Source organism: Miniopterus natalensis, chromosome 13 (genome assembly GCF_054644295.1).
Source record: "Miniopterus natalensis isolate mMinNat1 chromosome 13, mMinNat1.hap1, whole genome shotgun sequence".
Taxonomy (NCBI): domain Eukaryota; kingdom Metazoa; phylum Chordata; class Mammalia; order Chiroptera; family Miniopteridae; genus Miniopterus; species Miniopterus natalensis.
Genome location: NC_142093.1, coordinates 981528 through 998650, shown reverse-complemented (window position 1 = coordinate 998650; position 17123 = coordinate 981528). Strand labels below are relative to the sequence as shown.

At 51.3% G+C, this 17123-nt stretch overlaps 2 protein-coding genes across 3 annotated transcripts; one reads left to right on the top strand and one right to left on the bottom strand.

The window, feature by feature from the left end:
* Nucleotides 1-16: 16 nt before the first annotated feature.
* RPS7 (ribosomal protein S7) lies at nt 17-5769 on the bottom strand. The gene is made up of 7 exons (XM_087823315.1): nt 5680-5769; nt 5397-5480; nt 5237-5308; nt 4511-4654; nt 3924-3988; nt 681-831; nt 17-128 (listed from the first exon to the last, which is right to left on the bottom strand). The coding sequence occupies exons 2-7, from the start codon at nt 5469-5471 to the stop codon at nt 51-53; spliced, it is 585 nt and encodes a 194-aa protein (XP_087679441.1). The 5' UTR covers nt 5472-5480; nt 5680-5769; the 3' UTR covers nt 17-50.
* A 1558-nt stretch (nt 5770-7327) lies between these two features.
* RNASEH1 (ribonuclease H1) lies at nt 7328-14650 on the top strand. 2 transcript variants are annotated; one of them, XR_015715504.1, is made up of 8 exons: nt 7328-7463; nt 7721-7836; nt 9521-9685; nt 11305-11404; nt 12241-12295; nt 12647-12727; nt 13272-13396; nt 14274-14363. XR_015715504.1 is itself a non-coding variant. In XM_087823314.1 (8 exons), the coding sequence occupies exons 1-8, from the start codon at nt 7342-7344 to the stop codon at nt 14358-14360; spliced, it is 855 nt and encodes a 284-aa protein (XP_087679440.1). In that variant the 5' UTR covers nt 7328-7341; the 3' UTR covers nt 14361-14650. The 2 variants fall into 2 exon arrangements, 1 of the variants encoding a protein (XP_087679440.1); XM_087823314.1 differs by having other exon boundaries at nt 12643-12727; nt 14274-14650.
* Nucleotides 14651-17123: the final 2473 nt, after the last annotated feature.

The window sequence follows — 17123 nt, the reverse complement described above, 5'->3', positions numbered from 1 at the left end:
ACATGCCTGAACAGAATACCGAGAATAATATTTTATTTAGTCATTTTCGTTTACAACTGAAACTCTGGGAATTCAAAATTAACATCCTTGCCTGTGAGCTTCTTATAGACACCCGAGAAAGTTTCAACCTGTAAGAAAAACACACGAATCACTACAAATGGCAACTTTTAAATACACCCTCGTCTTTATGCTGATGGTCTGGGAAACTGCGCCCTGCAGGGCTCTCTCCCCAGCAAACAGGCTGAGAAGATGAGGAGCCCATAGGACGGGCTCTCGGAAGCCCCAAGACGGGGCCAGCTCCTCTCCAGAGCTGTGGGACAGGACCCAACACCACGCACCCGAGTGCTGTGCTCCTCTGGGCCACATGGACTGAGCCCCTGGGAGATCCCACTGTCCACATCGGGGACACCTCACCAGGAAAGAAGTGACAGTTCTCCCCAGATTCTACCCCTTCCCCCACCACACACAGCCTCACTAGAGTCAAACTCTAGGGTCACCCGACTTCCTATTTCCTAATAACCTGAAACACGCCCCAAGTTAAAACCTGGCACATAATCCAAAGGGACAATATGAGGTACAATGAAAAAGCTGCCCGTTTCCAATGCCCAGGCTGGTGGCCCAGGGAGCAGGCTTGCTGCCCTCCAGCCCATCTGTACCCGCCCCGACCAAGCAGCCGTCACCTTGTGCTCCACGTTGTTCTGCTGAGCTTTGTCCAAATGGACCTTGATGAGCCGGCTGCCGTCCAGCTTCACACGGATCCTCTTGCCCACAATTTCACTTGGGAAAACCAAGTCCTCCAGGATGGCGTCGTGCACGGCAGTCAGCGTGCGGCTAAAGAACAGCGACAAGGTAAGACCCCAGGAGAAGGCCTGCCCTCTGCTGAGCCCCAGCGACTGAGTCACAATGTAAGCAGCAAACTCCAGGTTCCCGAATCAGATGAACACTAGTTTTCAGATAGGCTACTTACACTTAATTCAGCAACCAGAGCTGCTGCCAACCAGAAAGGGGTGACAAACACCCTGCTAAGTTATATGAAATGCCACCCATGTAAACTACAATCATCAAGCCACCTTGAGTGACTTGTCTCCAGGGAAGGGCGCTAGAGGGCTTTTATCTTTGTACCTACCTGCAGGTTTACTTCCACATGTACAATTTCTCAACTAATCACTGCAGACCTCTTTACTAGTCTTACTCAAATCCAAACCACCCCTCCAATGTTGTCAGATTATCTAACATGTTCATGTGATCACATAATTCACCTACCAAAGAGCCTTCATGAGCTCTCTTGGCCTCTAAATACCACCATAACCCTCATTCTCACAGAAGGCAATGCCCAACCCCAAGAGATTGTTCCATCACCAGCTTGAGGACAGGAAGGGTCCCCAACTTCCAACCCGTCACCCTACCACACAAACTGCCAATGGAACCCTGCCCCCCCCCCCCCATCACTTCACCCTCACAGCCCACATGGCTGCTCACAACCGAAGGGCAGTTACTCCCACTCCGAGGCACCTGCTAGGTAGCAGGGGATGGTGGGATGAGCGAAGAGACAGTTCTTATCTTCATGTTTACAGAGGACCCTGTATTGTGGGATGTGTTTGGGGACCTGTCCCTCATCAGACACTATGTGGCACCAGTCTGTACTTCCTATCTGGCAGGTCCCATGCACACAGTGAACACTGTCTAGTGGCTCTCAAGTGCCTGCCAGGTCTTATTGTGACACGGCTACAGACAGCATGCTCAGGGCCCCTTCACCTTTCAGGGAGCAAATGAGACAGGCGGCTCAGCTGGTCACTGCTGCCCCTAATTAAGCACATTCCTATCCTTATAGGGCTGGGAAGGCACTTGGACATGGAAGCCTGTGGATTACTCCCTTTAAAACAAATCAGAATAGAATCAAAACTGATCTTAGGAGTCACCTCAACCCTGGCTGGGTAGTTCAGTTGGTTAAGAGCATCATCCCACTACACCGAGGCTGCAGGTTCAACCCTGGTCAGGGCACATACAGGGAGCAACCGATGACGCATAAACAGGTGGAATAAACTCATGTTTCCCCCCTTCCCGTCTCTAAAATCAATAAAAAAACAATTTTTAAAAAGTCATCTCAGACTTCAATGTCATCTAATTTCTGTTAAAAAGGGACAATGGCAATGCAACTTTGGTATCACAAACCAGAGACTGAGCTAAGTCAAGACAAATATTTGGGATCTTACAGGTTAGAAGCCAAACAAAATGTGGAATCTCAGCATTTAATCTGTGTGAGAGAAAGTCAACCACTGAAAGCAGAAAACACATCTGAAGGAAGCAGCTAGAGGGGAAAATGGCAGAACAGCCCTGGCCCAAGAACTAGATGGAGTGTCAGGAGCAGGAAGGCTGCAGCTGTAGCAAGTGACCCTGAGTCACCACCAAGAGAAAGAATGTGGGAAAAGCAGGACTGAGAAGTGGGAGAATGGAGGCTGTAAATGTGGGAGCCAAGCCCTTACTGGGGTGCAAAGCAAAGGGCTTGTTTTTACACTCGAGTACTAATGGGATTCTCAGAAATTACAAAACCAAACTAAATGTTCTTGATTACCTCCTGTATTTGATCTCTTGCGATCTAGAATAAAAAAATATTCTTGAATTCTTTGACTTTTTTAAAATTTTAAGAGTATATTTATTAAAGCTGGGGGCAGTGAAACAAGGGCGGGCTTCGGATAGAAGCCCATAGGAGAGCCCAGGCTGGGCTGCTTTGGCTCACTGAGAAGTCAGAGAAACGGGGGCCTTGGGAACAGGTTCAGGAGTGAGCCCGGAACGAGCTGCCACTGCCCATTGTTCCCCTGGTTGCAAGTATTATGGGGACTCTCAGGAGATGCACGCATGAGAAGGAAGAAAGGCGTGGGCATGGCTCCTGGAGAGCAGTGCGTATTCCCAAACTCTTAGGCTGCTCCAACTACCCAAAGACAAGCACAAAGGACTGAACCCTATAATTCAAGCCCAGAAAACTGGCACCTGCCTCTACAGCCTCACCCACAGACATGGTGCAGTAACATTAGCTCACAATCCTGAGTCCATCACTTCCTACTATCCAGGGTTTCAAAGACAAGGCTGAGTTTCTCACAGCCAGCGTCCCCATGACCAGCTGTGCGGAGCCAGCTTTCCAAGCTTGTCAGTCTCCCCATCCTTTACTTTTTAAAAGTATATTGTTATTTCCCCATAATTTTTAAAAAGTTATTTTTAAATTAAAAAATACCTTCTGTCCCCATCCTGTAAGTAGGGGTAATAATAATAACCACACCAAGTACACACTTAAGGCTGCTGCCCACCTGGCAGTCAGTGGGACACCAGAACACTTTTTCTCAATGCGGTCCCTAGGGAAGGGGCTGCAGGCGTCCAATAATCCAACTCTGTGAAGCCGAGGACTTCAACAAAACCCAGAAGCCCTGAACCAAGGACTCAACTACCAGTATCTGAGTTTATGCAGAGAACCTGAGACAATCAAGTTCATGAACACGGTCCACCTACGTCCACATGTGCACTAAATTTCAACCTGTGACATCAGCAACAGGAAAATCTAACTTGGCCTTAATTCACAGCAAAAATAAAAAGCAAAGACACAGCCCGGCCCGCTCCACTGTCTGGTGGGCCCTAAACTGAGGGTTCCTCTCACCGCTCCCAGGAGCCGGAGGAAACCACCTCCATCCTTTGTGACAGCCTTGGCCTATCACACCACCTGCAGCACATGTCACTCTTATCTCCAGAACCTTAACACATTTCACATCGAATTACAGAAGAAACTAAGTTCCTCAGTAAACAAGCCGAGGTGGATGGCTTCCCTGAACTAACCACACGTGACTTTAGGAGCCTCTGCAGCTCCCACTGTGAACAGCCCCTCAAGCCGACAGCAGTTAGCGAGAGTGGAGGCCCCACACCAACAGAAGACTTACCTCCTGGGGCGCTTCTGCTTATTCTTTGTCCGGCTTTTTCGAGTTGGCTTGGGCAGAATTCTCCTCTGCAAGGCAAAAATGTCATGCAACAGCAACAAAAGGCCCATAAGGTGGCAAAGAAAATGTCAGACTGCTTTAAAAACAGAAAGACAGGAACAGAATTCCAACTTTGAGAAAGCCAACCTAGACTGAGTTAGAAAACCCTCCTCGACTTTGCCTTTCCCTACAGACTGCTCCTTAGCGCCTCCCCCTCCATCTCCACCTGCCTCACCTGGGCAGAGGAGCCTCAGGCAGGTGATTCTTAGGCAGAAAAAACCCTGGGCCAGGCCAACCTCAGGCGCCTTAGTCTGGCCACCTCTTCAAGCAGCTGCCTTTACGTCATTGCAACGGTGAAAAGCCACTTCAACATTAACAGCAGAAGCGAACTTTACCTTCTTAACCCACCGGGAGCACAGCCTTCCCAGCTCTCTACCACCAACAACAGTTTCTCCTGTTCACAACAGGGCCACGATCATTATCCCGAGTGCCGGCCACCCGAACACAGCAGCCTGAGCGGCTTCACCCGCGAGGCTTCAACAGCACGGTACCTGAGCGATGAAGACCACGTGCTTCCCGCTGAATTTCTTCTCCAGCTCGCGGACCAGCCGGACCTGGATCTTCTGGAAAGACTTCAGCTGGGGCACCGGGACGAAGATGATGATGGCCTTCCGCCCGCCGCCGACCTCGATTTCCTAGGGAAAGCAGCCCCGTGTGGCTCAGCCGCCTTGGACCCGAGGCCTTCCTGGAGCCACTTTCTAGCCCCTGTTCCCCCGCCCCCACCCCACTGTCACTCCTCCTGCCTCACACGTGACACAAAACGTCCAGTCTGTGAGCGCAATCACCCCGCGCGCACGGGGAACATCTGTCCACCGTGGGCAGCACGTGCACATCGTTGCAACCAACACGGGCCGGTTGGGCTCTGCGAAGCCGAGCACCGGGCGCGAGACACGCATTCAAAAGAACCTCCCGTTCCCGCACTGAGCCCGCGCGCGCCCCGACCCAGGACGGCGGCGGGGAGGGAAGGGAAACGCGGGGCCGGACCCGGAGCCCCGGCGTAACCTGGGGACCAGGGGCGACACGGCCTGGGCTCCCGCCCACATCCCGCCCGCGCGCTGCTCCCAGGGCCCACCCGGTCCCGCGTCCTGACGGCGCCCAGTCCGGGTGTCCGCCCCCGAACCGGGACAGACGCCGGCTCCGGAGCCCGTTAGGGACCTGGCCGCAGGTGCCGCCAAATGCCGGCCGCGCGCCGGGCCCCCGCCCCGCCCCGGGCTCACCTTGGCCGCCGTGATGTTCAGCTCCCGCAGCTGCGCCTTGAGGTCCGAGTTCATCTCCAGCTCCAGCAGGGCCTGCGGAGGAGCGCGCGAGGCCTCAGCGACCCGCCGCGGCCGCCCCGGCGTCTCCGTCCCGCCGCCCGCCCCACCCCTCGGCCCTCACCTGCGAGATGCCGGACTCGAACTCGTCGGGCTTCTCGCCATTGGGCTTCACGATCTTGGCGCTGGAGCTGAACATGGCCTGTTCCTGGAAGCAGAGAGAGGTCCGGGCTGAGCGGGTCTCCGCGCCCCCGCCCACCCGGCACGCGCCATCCGCGGACGAACGCCGCGTTATCCGCCGTATCCCCAGCCGGGACGCAGGGCCCGCCACCCCAGGGCTGACTTCAAAACGTCTTGTCCTCAAAATTGGGAGAAAAGTCCGTGCAGAGCGGAGGCCGCACACTTACCTTGGGGAGCGCCGGCCTGAGAAGAGGCCTAGGTCTCGCGAGAGCTCGTCAAATCTCGACGGCTGAAAGGAAGAGGCGGGAACTAAAGGAACCGGAAAAACCACTGAGAAACAGTGGAAGCCTAGACAGTCCCGGAAAGAGGCTCCGGGAACCTGTGCGCTGGTAATACTTTTCCGCCTTGGGAGCCTCTTTTTCCGCGCGGTTCCCGAGAGTTCCTAGCCGCAACCGGGGTCTGCGAGGAAGACGTGGCCCCAGGAAAGCAACTTTGGTTACCCCTAAAGATAGAACGTTTAAGAAAAAGGCCAATAACCCAATAAGCATGTCCTTGGGTGAAGATTAAAGAAAAAGGCCAATAACCTGGCCCAGTAGCTCAGTTGGTTATATCGTGGTCCTGATACCCCACGGTTGGGAGTTCATTTCTGGTCAGGATACATACACGAATCAACCAATGAATGCATAAATAAGTGGAACAGCAAGCCAATGTTTCCCTCTATCTCTCAAAATCAGTAAGTGAAAACAATCCTGTGCTGGGAATGTATGATGTCAGCAACCCTGAGGCAGAAAGCTTGGGGTGCAGGGTGAGGGTGGGAGAGCCCAGACTTCAAAGTCATTCTTGACCCCCCCAAGTCCCAGTTCCTAATGTGAATAATAAAGTGATCAGGAGAGTTGATGATGAGTCCTTGCATGGAAAATGAATTTATGGACCTGTCTGTTCAATCAAAAACTAATGGGTTGAAGTTCTTTTCTCTCCCCTCCACCTAGAGCTGTCAGCGTTTTAATACTTTCATCTGGGGGGGGGGGGCTCAGCGGTTGAGCATCGAGCTAGGATCCAGGGGATTGGGGTTCAATTCCCGGTCAGGGCACATGCCCGGATTGCGAGCTCGATCAATGACTCTTTCATCATTGATGTTTCTCTCTCTCCCTCTCTCTGAAATCAATAAAGATATATTTAAAAATAATAATACTTTCATCTGTCCGCTGATACAAGAAGCATGTGAGTGAAGTGAAGGTGCAGGCCTGCAATGGATGTGAAAATCACAGGCACTTCATTGAAGCAAGGTCACCTTTCCTATATAACAGTCCAGGATCTTTAGACATCAGTAACCTATCAGGTGGACAGAGGTAAGTGCTCAGATATTATTTGAAATACAGAAATTGGCCCTGGCCAGTGTGGCTCAGCTGGTTGGAGTGCAGTCCTGTACACCAGAAGGTTGGGGATTTGCTTCCCCATCAGGGCACATACCCAGGTTGGCTGCTGGGTCCCCATTAGGGGCAACCAGCCCATGATGTTCTCTCTCGCTTCCCCTCTCTCTAAAATCAATAAGCATATCCTTGGGTGAGGACTAAAAAGTGATAATAAAATATATAGGAATAGTAACACTTTATTTTTATAAACTGATCATTTACAAATGCGACCTTCTTTTGGCCCGGGAGCAGCCAGGCCCCGCCCACGCCCCCGCCCCGCTACCCGCCCGGGGACGCACTTCCGCACTGACCTCTGGGAAATTCACGAGCCCGTAGATCTCGGGGCTCTAGGCCCCGCCCACCGCCTGTCGCTCCGACTGTTGCGTCATCTCCGGGCGCCGCGGCCGGAAGGCTGGTCTGCGTGATGGCGGCGCGGGGCCCGGGGCCGGGCTGCCGGGCGGTCGCCGCGGGCGAGCGATGACCAGGCTGCTGGGCGCCGTGCGCGGAGTCGCGTTGGCCGCCGTGCGCTGCCGCAGCGGCGGGCTCGGCATGTTCTACGCCGTGAGGAGGGGCCGCAAGGCCGGCGTCTTCCTGACCTGGTGAGCGGCCGCCGGCCGGGAGCGAGGGCGGGATGGTTCCCGAAGGCCCCAGGGCGCTCGCGGCGTCGGACTCGGTGAACCTGCGGCGCTGGCGGCCGTGCGGGCCGCGCCTAGTGCGTGAGGGGCTGGGCGCGCGGCAGGAGCCTGCCGACGGGGAGGCGCGACGCCGCTGGGGGGGCTCGCAATCCCCCCAGGGCCTGGGAAGAGCGCCCCTGGCGGCGGGGCGGGGCGGCGAGTCAGGCGGCGCTCTGTTCCAGGGACGAGTGCCGAGCGCAGGTGGACCGCTTTCCTGCCGCGCGCTTCAAGAAGTTTGCCACCGAAGAGGAAGCCTGGGCCTTCGTCAGGAACTCTGCGCGCGCCGGTGGTTTAGAAGGTAGTCACCGCTCACACCACTGTAGCCTGGGCACCGCCCTCCCTGCCCCAGGTGCCACTGTAACCTGGGCACAGCCCTCCCTGCCCCAGGTGCCTCTGTAACCTGGGCACAGGCCTTCCTGCCCCAGGTGCCGCTGTAACCTGGGCACAGGTCTCTCTGTCCCAGGTGCCGCTGTGACCTGGGCACAGGCCTCTCTGTCCCAGGTGCCGCTGTGACTTGGGCACAGCCCTCGCTTTCCCAGGTGCCGCTGTGACCTGGGCACAGCTCTCCCTGCCCCAGGTGCCACTGTAACCTGTGCACAGCCTTTCCTGCCCTAGGTGCCACTGTAACCTGTTTACAGCCCTCTCTGTCCCAGGTGCCACTTGATCTACCTAATGAGCAGATAGAGAAGATGCGGTTGTTAACACTTCTCCATTTTACAGGCTAGGGGACAGGCTGAAAGCAGTTTAGCCTAGTGGTTCCTGTCAGTAACAGTGTTAGAGAGAAGCCAGGACTCAGCTCTCCTGTTCCATTCCTTGGAGAGTGCAGGTTCAGTTCCACGCTGCCTCAGTGAAGCACGTCCATGATCTGTTTCCCAGTGCACAGAAAAATTATGTTCACACTCTGCTGTAGTCCAAGGATGCGGAACAGTTTTTTCTGCCAAGGGCCATTTGGATATTTCTAACATCACTTGCGGGCCATACAGAATTATCAACTTAAAAATTAGCTATGAAAAAAGCTACTAGATTTATTGAATTTCTAGTCCCGCCTGCGGTTGCCTTGGCAGGGCCAGACCCATTTGGCCTGAGGGCGAGACTTTCCTCACCCCTGCTATAGTCAGTCTCTCGAGTGTGCGAACAATGTACATACTTCCGCTAAAAATACTTGAGTGCTCACCATCATCTGAGCCCTCATCAGGTCCTAATCCTTTTGCTGAGAGAGGGTCTTGCCTGAGTGTTGAAGGCTGCTGACCCATGGGGGGGAGTTGCTTAAGGTTCGAGTGGCTGTGGCAGTTTCTTAGTTAGATGGTAGTGTTTGCCTCATTGACTGACTTCCTCTCATGAACGATTACCTTGGAGCATGTGATGTCATTTGAAAGCATTTTACCCACAGAAGCACCTTTCAACGTTGGAGTCAGTCCTCTCAAACCCTGCCGCTGCTTTGTCATATTCTAAATCCTTTGATGTCATTTCAACAATCTTCACAGCATTGTCAACAAGAGTAGATTCCATCTCACAAAATCGCTTTCTCTGCTCACCCATGAGAAGAACCTCATCTGTTAGAGTTCTGTCACGGGATTGCAGCAGCTCAGTCCCATCTTCAGGCTCCACTTCTAAGTCTAATTCTCTAGTTTCCATACAGAATTTTGGTCTTTGTTTTTTTCTGGGGAAAGAGCCCCTCAATTTTCAAACTCTTTACATCTCTGCTGTCTCCACCAAAACCGGGTTTATTTTTTAACAGAAGCTTTGCTCTTGTGTTCATATCATCTCATCAAGCTTACTGTGGAGAATTTAGGGTAATTTCACAGGACATCAAAGTCTGAGGTGGTGTGGACTGTCTGAGGTCATTCCCTCTCTACAGGGCCACGTATGGAGGGTAGTTGAGTCTGGCTTAGTGTTAGTGATATTAAGTGACACTGCATCTCTGGATTCTTAGTTTCGTGTTTGGTTCATTGTTTCTGGCTTCTGAGCAGACTCTCTTTCAGGGCAGGAAAATGAACAGGGGCAAGAATCACAAGTGAAAGCCAGCAAGCGGCGCCGTGAGCCCCTGGCCAGAGCAGAAGAGCAGGACGTGGAGCCTCATGCGAAGCACCTGAGACAGGATGTGGGGGCGGCCCCTCCAGTGGGCAGGGACACCTTCTCCTACATGGGTGTGTCTTTCTTGGATTTTTTTACTTTTAACATATAATGGAACTATATGTGTAAAAACTTTTCCCACTTTCTTAATGGGGGACATTTGAGCTGATATTTAACATCTTCATTCTTATCTGAAAAGGCATTTTATTTAAAAATCTCTAAGGTGACTATTTTGTAACTGATCAAATGGTACAGAATTATTACAATTTTGGACATTTATAGGAAAACCATTCTGTAGGCTCCAAGTAAAAGGCACTAACCCTTTGAAATACCAGTGTTCCCTGAGAACCTGGCATTTCAGGTCACCAAGGGAAAGTGCAAAGACTTCTGCTTCCTCCATAAGAAAGGCCCTGGACAGAGCTCCTTTATAATGGATCAGCACCAGCATCTTAACCTTTCTGAGTCAACCTTGCAAACACCAGTCGTCCCACCTTATCCTGCGGAGCAAGATAGCCATGAACTTCTCTACCTTAACTCCAGGAACCACCTGTTTATATGTATTGACTCATAGTAAAGCCTCCTTTTTGTCTTCTACAAATATGAACAGGAAACAAGGATAAGTAGCATTTTTAAAATACAAATCAGTGTATTCGTAGGGTCCATGTGTTCCCCAAGAAGAAGCCATTTTACAATTCAGTCCAAGAAAACTATTAGAAAATGGTTTTTCAGGCTCTCAGAACTGTGTAAATCAATTTTGCAGTTATGTTTTCTTAAAAAACCCCAAAGGTTCTTGATTTGGTTTTTACCAGTGGTAAATGAAACAAGCATTTGTAGAGTGTGTGGGAGATGAGCCTTTTCCAGTGTCCTGACAGTTGCTTGAAGCCCAGTGTGACCTAACACATCCCCTGACACGTGACAGGTGCTCACAGGTGAAATGGTTCAGTGACAAGGACAGTTGTTTGCTGTCATCTGGTAGCATCAAGTCCTGCTGAACTGAGCAGGCTGCACACCTGCACCCTCTCCCACTCGCAGCCTCACTCCAGCCAGAAGTGCGCTCCTCCAGCCTGCAGCGTCTCCCCCCTGCCCTTGGCCTCTGCTCTGCCCAGTCTACCACCCTTTTGAGAAAGGCCTCATCCGCATGTTCCTTCTGTTTGCTCCTGTGCCCCTGCTCCTGACTTCTGCTGGCCTGCTGAGTGTCTTGCTGGTCAGTGGCCTGAGAGTGGCCTTGTCTCAGCCTTTTTCTACCTCGCTCTTTATAACGTTGGCATGGTGACCAAACCCTGTCTTGATAGAAGCAAAGATGGGGGACAGCAGTTTACTGGTGACAACTACACTGAGAAAAACAAACACCGGTATTTGTCAGAGGATTTGACCTTCTGGTGGGCAGGTCCCCATCGTGCCAGGCACTGCCTGTTTGAACGTACAGCTCCTAGGAGTGAACAGGACCCCTGCCCCCCAAGGAGAGGGACAGCGGCATTGTTCTGGGACCCCTGCAGCAGGGCTGTAGGCAGCACTTCTCACAGCAGTGGGATCTGGGTTTACCGAGTGATGTTAATATGCCTGCTGTGTGGGACCCAAATATAATACCTTCTCAATTTAAAGTGCTATTTCCACTGTAATAATGTTTAGGTGAATTTCAGTTTCTAGTGAGGTGGGGCCAGCGGCACTCCCTGAGCTTCCTTCCATCTTACAGGAGAATATGTCGTTGTCTACACTGACGGCTGCTGCTCCAGCAACGGGCGGAGGCGGGCCCGAGCGGGGATCGGTGTTTACTGGGGGCCTGGCCATCCTTTGTGAGTAAACCAAGAAAGCCGGTCATATTCTGAAACATAGGCAGAGTGAGGTGGGATGTGCTTGTAGTTTGACTGTTTATGAGCAGCTCTGTGTAGGGGGGTAGCAGAGCAGCTTTGTTTCTTGTCTACCCTGACAACTCTGTTCTCTGGAACCTGAGATACCTTGGCCTTGCTCTCCCAGCCCTAAATCCAGACGAGTCTGTCTCGCTCATAAAATTTTATGCAAAAATTACCTAAATGTGCCCTAAGTCACACGTCTCCCCGAAGGTAGTTTTAGATGGGATGCAGAGGGACGGGTCACCATGATTCCTGAAGACGTGAGAGGTGCAAAGGCAAGGTGTGTGAAGTGTGAATATGAAAAAACTTGAATAGTAACACACAGCCTTAAAATTCAGTGTAAAGGGGGTTTGAGCGCGGGAAGCAGCCCCACCCCAGTTTGGAGCAGCCTTCCCCGGTGTTGATGGGTGCCCACAGCTGTGCTAGGCATGTTTAATGTACATGTACACTGTCTATTAAAATCCCCTCTATGTTTCTCTTCAGCTGTACAGTCTGAAGTTCTTTCACTTTGATCTCACGTTAGTTTTGAGTCCTGTACGGGCTGGTGCACTCCTGAGTGCCACAGGTTCGTGGCCTGCCTGGGCCTCATGCTTGTGTTTCAGTCCAGAGATTAAACTTCCCTTTGCCTTTGGCTCAGGGTTCCTTCTGCAGTACCACATGTGCTTTTCAGTACAATGTTGTTTTGATTTCTAAAGGCCAGTTTTATACAATATTTTTGTATTTCCAATAAAACATACTAGCTTATAATTTTATTTTCTTCTGCACTATTTTGAAACCAGAAATGTAGGCCTTAGACTTCCTGGGCGACAAACCAATCAAAGAGCAGAAATTCATGTAAGTTATCAGATGTAATTTTTCACTAAAACTGTGTTTCCTTCTTTAGCATTGATGAACACACTAATGAGTTTTTACTGTCTATGTATAAGGTATTCAAAGTCCAGAAGAAGCTTAGTGTGGGGTTAGTGACAGTTATGAGAGATAGGGATTTCCGAGAGAAACTGTGAAGCACTTCAAATAGCTGTCTGCACGGAATTGTCTGTATAGCATGTTTCACATGGAGAATGCGAGCATTACAGGCAGCACAGGGAAAGAAGGAGTGTTTACATTTTGAGGTAACTGAGCATCAGTGATGTTGAAAGGTGAACAGTTTCTGTAGTGTGACACCGATTTCTCTCTTCAAGGCAGCCTGCAAAGCCATCCAACAGGCAAAGGCCCAGAACATCAGTAAGCTGGTTCTGTACACGGATAGTATGTTCACCATCAATGGTAAGCTTTTATATTTTATCTGGTCTAGTGTTTGTCTAGTCAGTTCCCCGGGAAATAGGTATTTCCTTCACCTATAGGAGAAACTGTACCAGGGCGGGAGCCGTCAAGTGTAAAGGAAAAGGTGAGGATCTGGACTCCCAGGTCTGCTGCTCCAGTGTTCGCCGCACAGGGATCTCTGCCAGGCACCAAAGACATGGCGGGAAGGTAGATGGGACCCTGCTTTGGGGCACTTCAAGTCTCAGCGTGTGCGAGTAACTGAGGATGGTGCACTGATGGCTTCCTTGGGAAATACTGTGTATAGCAGCACAGGGAGCAATGCCGAAGGCTGGGGAAGGCTTCCTGGAGGAGGTGACATTGTAGGCTGAGTACCATTAGAATGAAGGGAAGAGAAAGGGAGTGTTTCTGGTCTGCTAGAGGCCCAGGGAAGGAAACGAAAAGTCCAGAAGGCTGCTCAGAACACAAGTGCGAGCGAGGCATAGGGCAGTCCAGGGAGGAAAGAATCAGAGTGTCCCCGATTCCTAGTCTGGGAGTGCGTTTCTTCCAGGCATCACTAACTGGGTCCAAGGGTGGAAGGAGAAAGGGTGGAGGACAAGCACCGGGAAGGAGGTGATCAACAAGGAGGACTTCATGGAGCTGGAGAGGCTTGTCCGGGACATGGACATTCGGTGGGTGAGTATCGTCTTGTCTGGGGCATGGACATTTGGTGGGTAAGTGTCCTTGTCCAGGGCGTGGGTGTCTGCTCAGTGGCCTGTCTTAGGGCTGTTAGCACCAGGCAGTCTCAGCTAACCAGAGAGACGGTGCTTCCGCGAGTGACTCAGTGATATGTTAAAGTAACAGTTCCCCAGGAACTAGTGCCATCCTGTGTGTTGGAATACGGATCGCTGTGTCATCGTGTGAGTAATGCGGCTGTAACAGGAGGATATCACTGCAACAGATGCACTGCTAAAGCAACGTGAACAGCCGGCCTGCTGGTTTCTTTGGAAGCGGCCATCATGGTAGATGGTGCTCATTTATGATGCATTTTGGTAAAGTCATGTGATAAGATCTTAGTAACATGACTGTTTTTCCAAAATGGAAGTATTTTGCTTAAAATAGACAATTTTATTGAAATTATTTTTTCAAACAATCCAGAGCAAGTTAGATGGCACCATTTTCCTCCCCCTGCCCTGCAGGCCAGCCAGGACCCCTGATGGCAGGTGGGCTGCCATGTAAGCATGCTCCCTGCCCCGTAAGCAGTGTCAGACACTCCCAGAGAGCAGTGTGTCCGTGCACACCCACCCATTGGTGCACACGTGTGCTCTACCTGGAAAGCTCGCCACATGCATTATAAGTGGAGAAAAGCAACACAAGCAGTAAGCTGCAGCCCGTGGAGAATCAGAATGGAACTTGAGTGCGTGTGTCCATGACAAAACGTAGTAGGAATCATCACTGTGTGCGTAGTGTCACAATGGAGGGGTGGGGGGGAACTTCCACCTTCTCAGCCCACTTGGGGTTGAATTCTTTACCATGAGGGTGCAAAAGTAAACGGAAAAAATCTGTCTCACAGATGCACATTCCTGGTCATTCGGGATTCACAGGCAACGAGGAAGCCGACAGGTTAGCGAGAGAAGGGGCTAAGCAAGCTGAAGACTGACAGTCGCAGCATTCTGGGACGTGTGGTCACGTACCTGTGTGAACAGTGAACCTGCGCGGGAGGTGGGGAGACACTTTTGATCCAGCTCAGAGGCAAGCTGGGTGATGCTGTGATTACGTGATGAAACTGGTCAAACATGTAATAACGTGCTCTGAGATTTGAGACACATTTGAGATATCAGCATTGTGTTTTATTGGGCTTGATACTGTTCTTATTAGTTTCATTGCAGTCTGGACAAAAACATTAAGACTCTATTTAATAAGGATATGAATAAATCTGGTTAAACAGTGCAGGCGAGAAGTCTAGAAGTTTTCTGAAAGAGTTCATTTACCTTCCACTCGGCAGGGTTGAGTATCAGGATTTGGGAGTTGGCTTGGGCCTGCGTGCAGACCAGAGAAAGGCAGTGATCCCTGCCTGAGGCGGCCTGGCCGGGACCACAGAGGAGGGCTGGGGCTTACCTGGCCAGGCACCCGTGCACCAGGCAGACCTGCCGGTACGTAGCCCTGGCAGCTCACCATTATGTAGGAACACTTACAACTTTATTTTTTAAAATCTTTATGTTTTTATTGATTAGAGAGAGAGAGAGGAACATCAATTGGTTGCCTCCCATACATGCCTCAAATGGGGATCGAACCTGAGACCATTCAGTGTACAAAACAGTGATCCAACCATCTGAACCACACTGGCCAGGCAGAACTGTTACAACTTTTAAAGACCAAGATGTGCAGATAAATCTTTAAAAATCTCCTTTGGGAGAGACGACAAGATGGTGGCATATGTAACTGTGGTACCTGCTGCCTCCCATAACCACATCAAAATTACAGCTAAAATACAGAACAACCATCATGCAGAACCTCCTGAAACCTAGCTGAACAGAAGCCCTACAACCAGGGAACTGAAGAAGCACCAAGACTGGTAGGAGGGGCAGAGACGCAGGCGGATTGGGGCTGAATCCCGGAGATGCACTGGGGTCCCACACCCAGGTGCTGCAGGGTAAAACTGGGAGGGTTATTTTGGCAGTAGAGGTTTCCCGGAGGAGTGAGGCATCCCAGCCCAGGTTTCCAGGGCTGGGAAGAGATGTCCCCACAACTTTGGGCTGTGAAAACTAGCGGGGACTGTGGCTGAGTAACAGAGGGTGGGGGAGTCCCAGGCAGCTCCTCTTCAAGGGCCTGCACACGGACTTACTCAGACGCCCTCCCTCTGAGCCCAAGCTCTGGGCAGCAGCTTGAAAGGAACCTGGGACGTTTGGGGAGGCACTAACTTGCCTGGAATCAGGGTGAGAGCTGGATGGGCAGCTTTCTCACAGACAGAGGAGCTGGCAGAGGCCATTGCTCCTTTGGCCAGTCCTCTCCCACAGAGCTGGCAGGCAGGTGCCTTTCTGAATCTCCAGCACCTGACTCATAGCTTTGGCCCCGCCCTCCCTACTTGCAAGCTCATCCAGGCCCTTTCCAGTGGCTTTTCTATGCAAGTGGCCTCTCTAGCCTCATGCTTAGGACTTTGCTAAAATCTCTCAAACACGCAGCACTGGCCTCAGTGTGCCCATACATCTTGGTAAGTGGCCCTAGCCACAGCCCTTCTTCATCTCACTGTCCCCAGCTTTAATAAGTGTACTCTCAAAATCACCTGGACTTGTGTCTTGAAATCTCTCTTGCATGAAGTCAAGAAACCACACATTCCACAGGAACCAAGAGGTCACTGGTTTGATTCCAGGTCAGGGCACATGCCTGGGTTCTGGGCTCAATCCCCAGCAAGGAGTGTGCAGGAGGCAGCCAATCGATGGCGTTTCCTCTCATTGATTTTTCTCTCTACCGGTCTCCTTCCCCTCTCTACAAAATCAAAAAAACCCCCACACATTTCAAACTGCCAGGGCAGGCCTTGTAACAGGGAAGTAGGAAGCTAGGAATATTTCTAAGCAAGTGGAGTAGGGGAACAGACAAAAAAACGGTTTGGGCAGTTTACACCAGCTTGCAGCAAGCCCTCATCTTCCCCAGCCAAGGACTGGAGAGCCAATGTTACTGCCTTTCCTCCCTAACCAGAGAACACATAGTTTAAATCACCCTGGAACTGCTAAGGCAGGAGTGGGAACGAGGGAAGGCAAGGAGGGACAGTTTTATCTCACCCACTAAACAAAGAAGTCAGCTATCTTGGGGAAGGGGAAAAGGGGAGTTTATCTTGCTGAGCAAAAAAGTCAACAGCTTTGGAACCTGCCAAGATATAATTTCCAGATGTCCTCATAAATTCTGGGAAAGCCATAAAAAAGTCAAAGGGAGACCTTGAGATCTAGTCTGTACCAAGATACCCAGCAGAGGAATTTTAAAACCTGTAGACAGAAGGGTATAAAATGCTAAGTCTCCAGGGGGCAACACCTCTCAGAATTGCTGAGCCCATCTGCACTTTATGCCAGGTGTATTTTGATTGATTCGCTTGCTTTACTTTAATAAATTCACTTTAATACAACACTGCTGTCACTTGTTTGAATTCTTTCCTGTGAGACTGACAAGCACCGAGGAGGGGACAGCCCTCTCCCTTCAACTCAGGCCTGTCCGATAACACCTTTTATGGCGTTTGGGTGCCTATAACCACCTGCCTCGGCCCAGGCCCTTCCCTGTGACAGACTTGGGGTATTCTGAAGGTCAGAGAGACAAGACTTGCTGAGAGATTGCGTTGGATGTCGCGAGTGGAGAGAGAAAACAGGTGGCTCTCAGATTAAGCCTCCAGGTCTGGGGAGCGGCTGCTGAGTCAGACCTGTTAGGTGTAAGATGC

Excerpts from the sequence above, each read along its gene's own strand:
- RPS7 (XM_087823315.1), bottom strand. The coding sequence starts at position 5,471 with ATGTTCAGCTCCAGCGCCAAGATCGTGAAGCCCAATGGCGAGAAGCCC. Across the intron at positions 5,309-5,396 it reads TCGAGTCCGGCATCTCGCAG|GCCCTGCTGGAGCTGGAGAT; the intron begins GTGAGGGCCGAG and ends GCTCCTCCGCAG. Across the intron at positions 129-680 it reads AGAACAACGTGGAGCACAAG|GTTGAAACTTTCTCGGGTGT; the intron begins GTGACGGCTGCT and ends TTTTTCTTACAG.
- RNASEH1 (XM_087823314.1), top strand. The coding sequence starts at position 7,342 with ATGACCAGGCTGCTGGGCGCCGTGCGCGGAGTCGCGTTGGCCGCCGTG. Across the intron at positions 12,296-12,642 it reads ATCAAAGAGCAGAAATTCAT|GCAGCCTGCAAAGCCATCCA; the intron begins GTAAGTTATCAG and ends TCTCTCTTCAAG. Across the intron at positions 12,728-13,271 it reads TAGTATGTTCACCATCAATG|GCATCACTAACTGGGTCCAA; the intron begins GTAAGCTTTTAT and ends CGTTTCTTCCAG.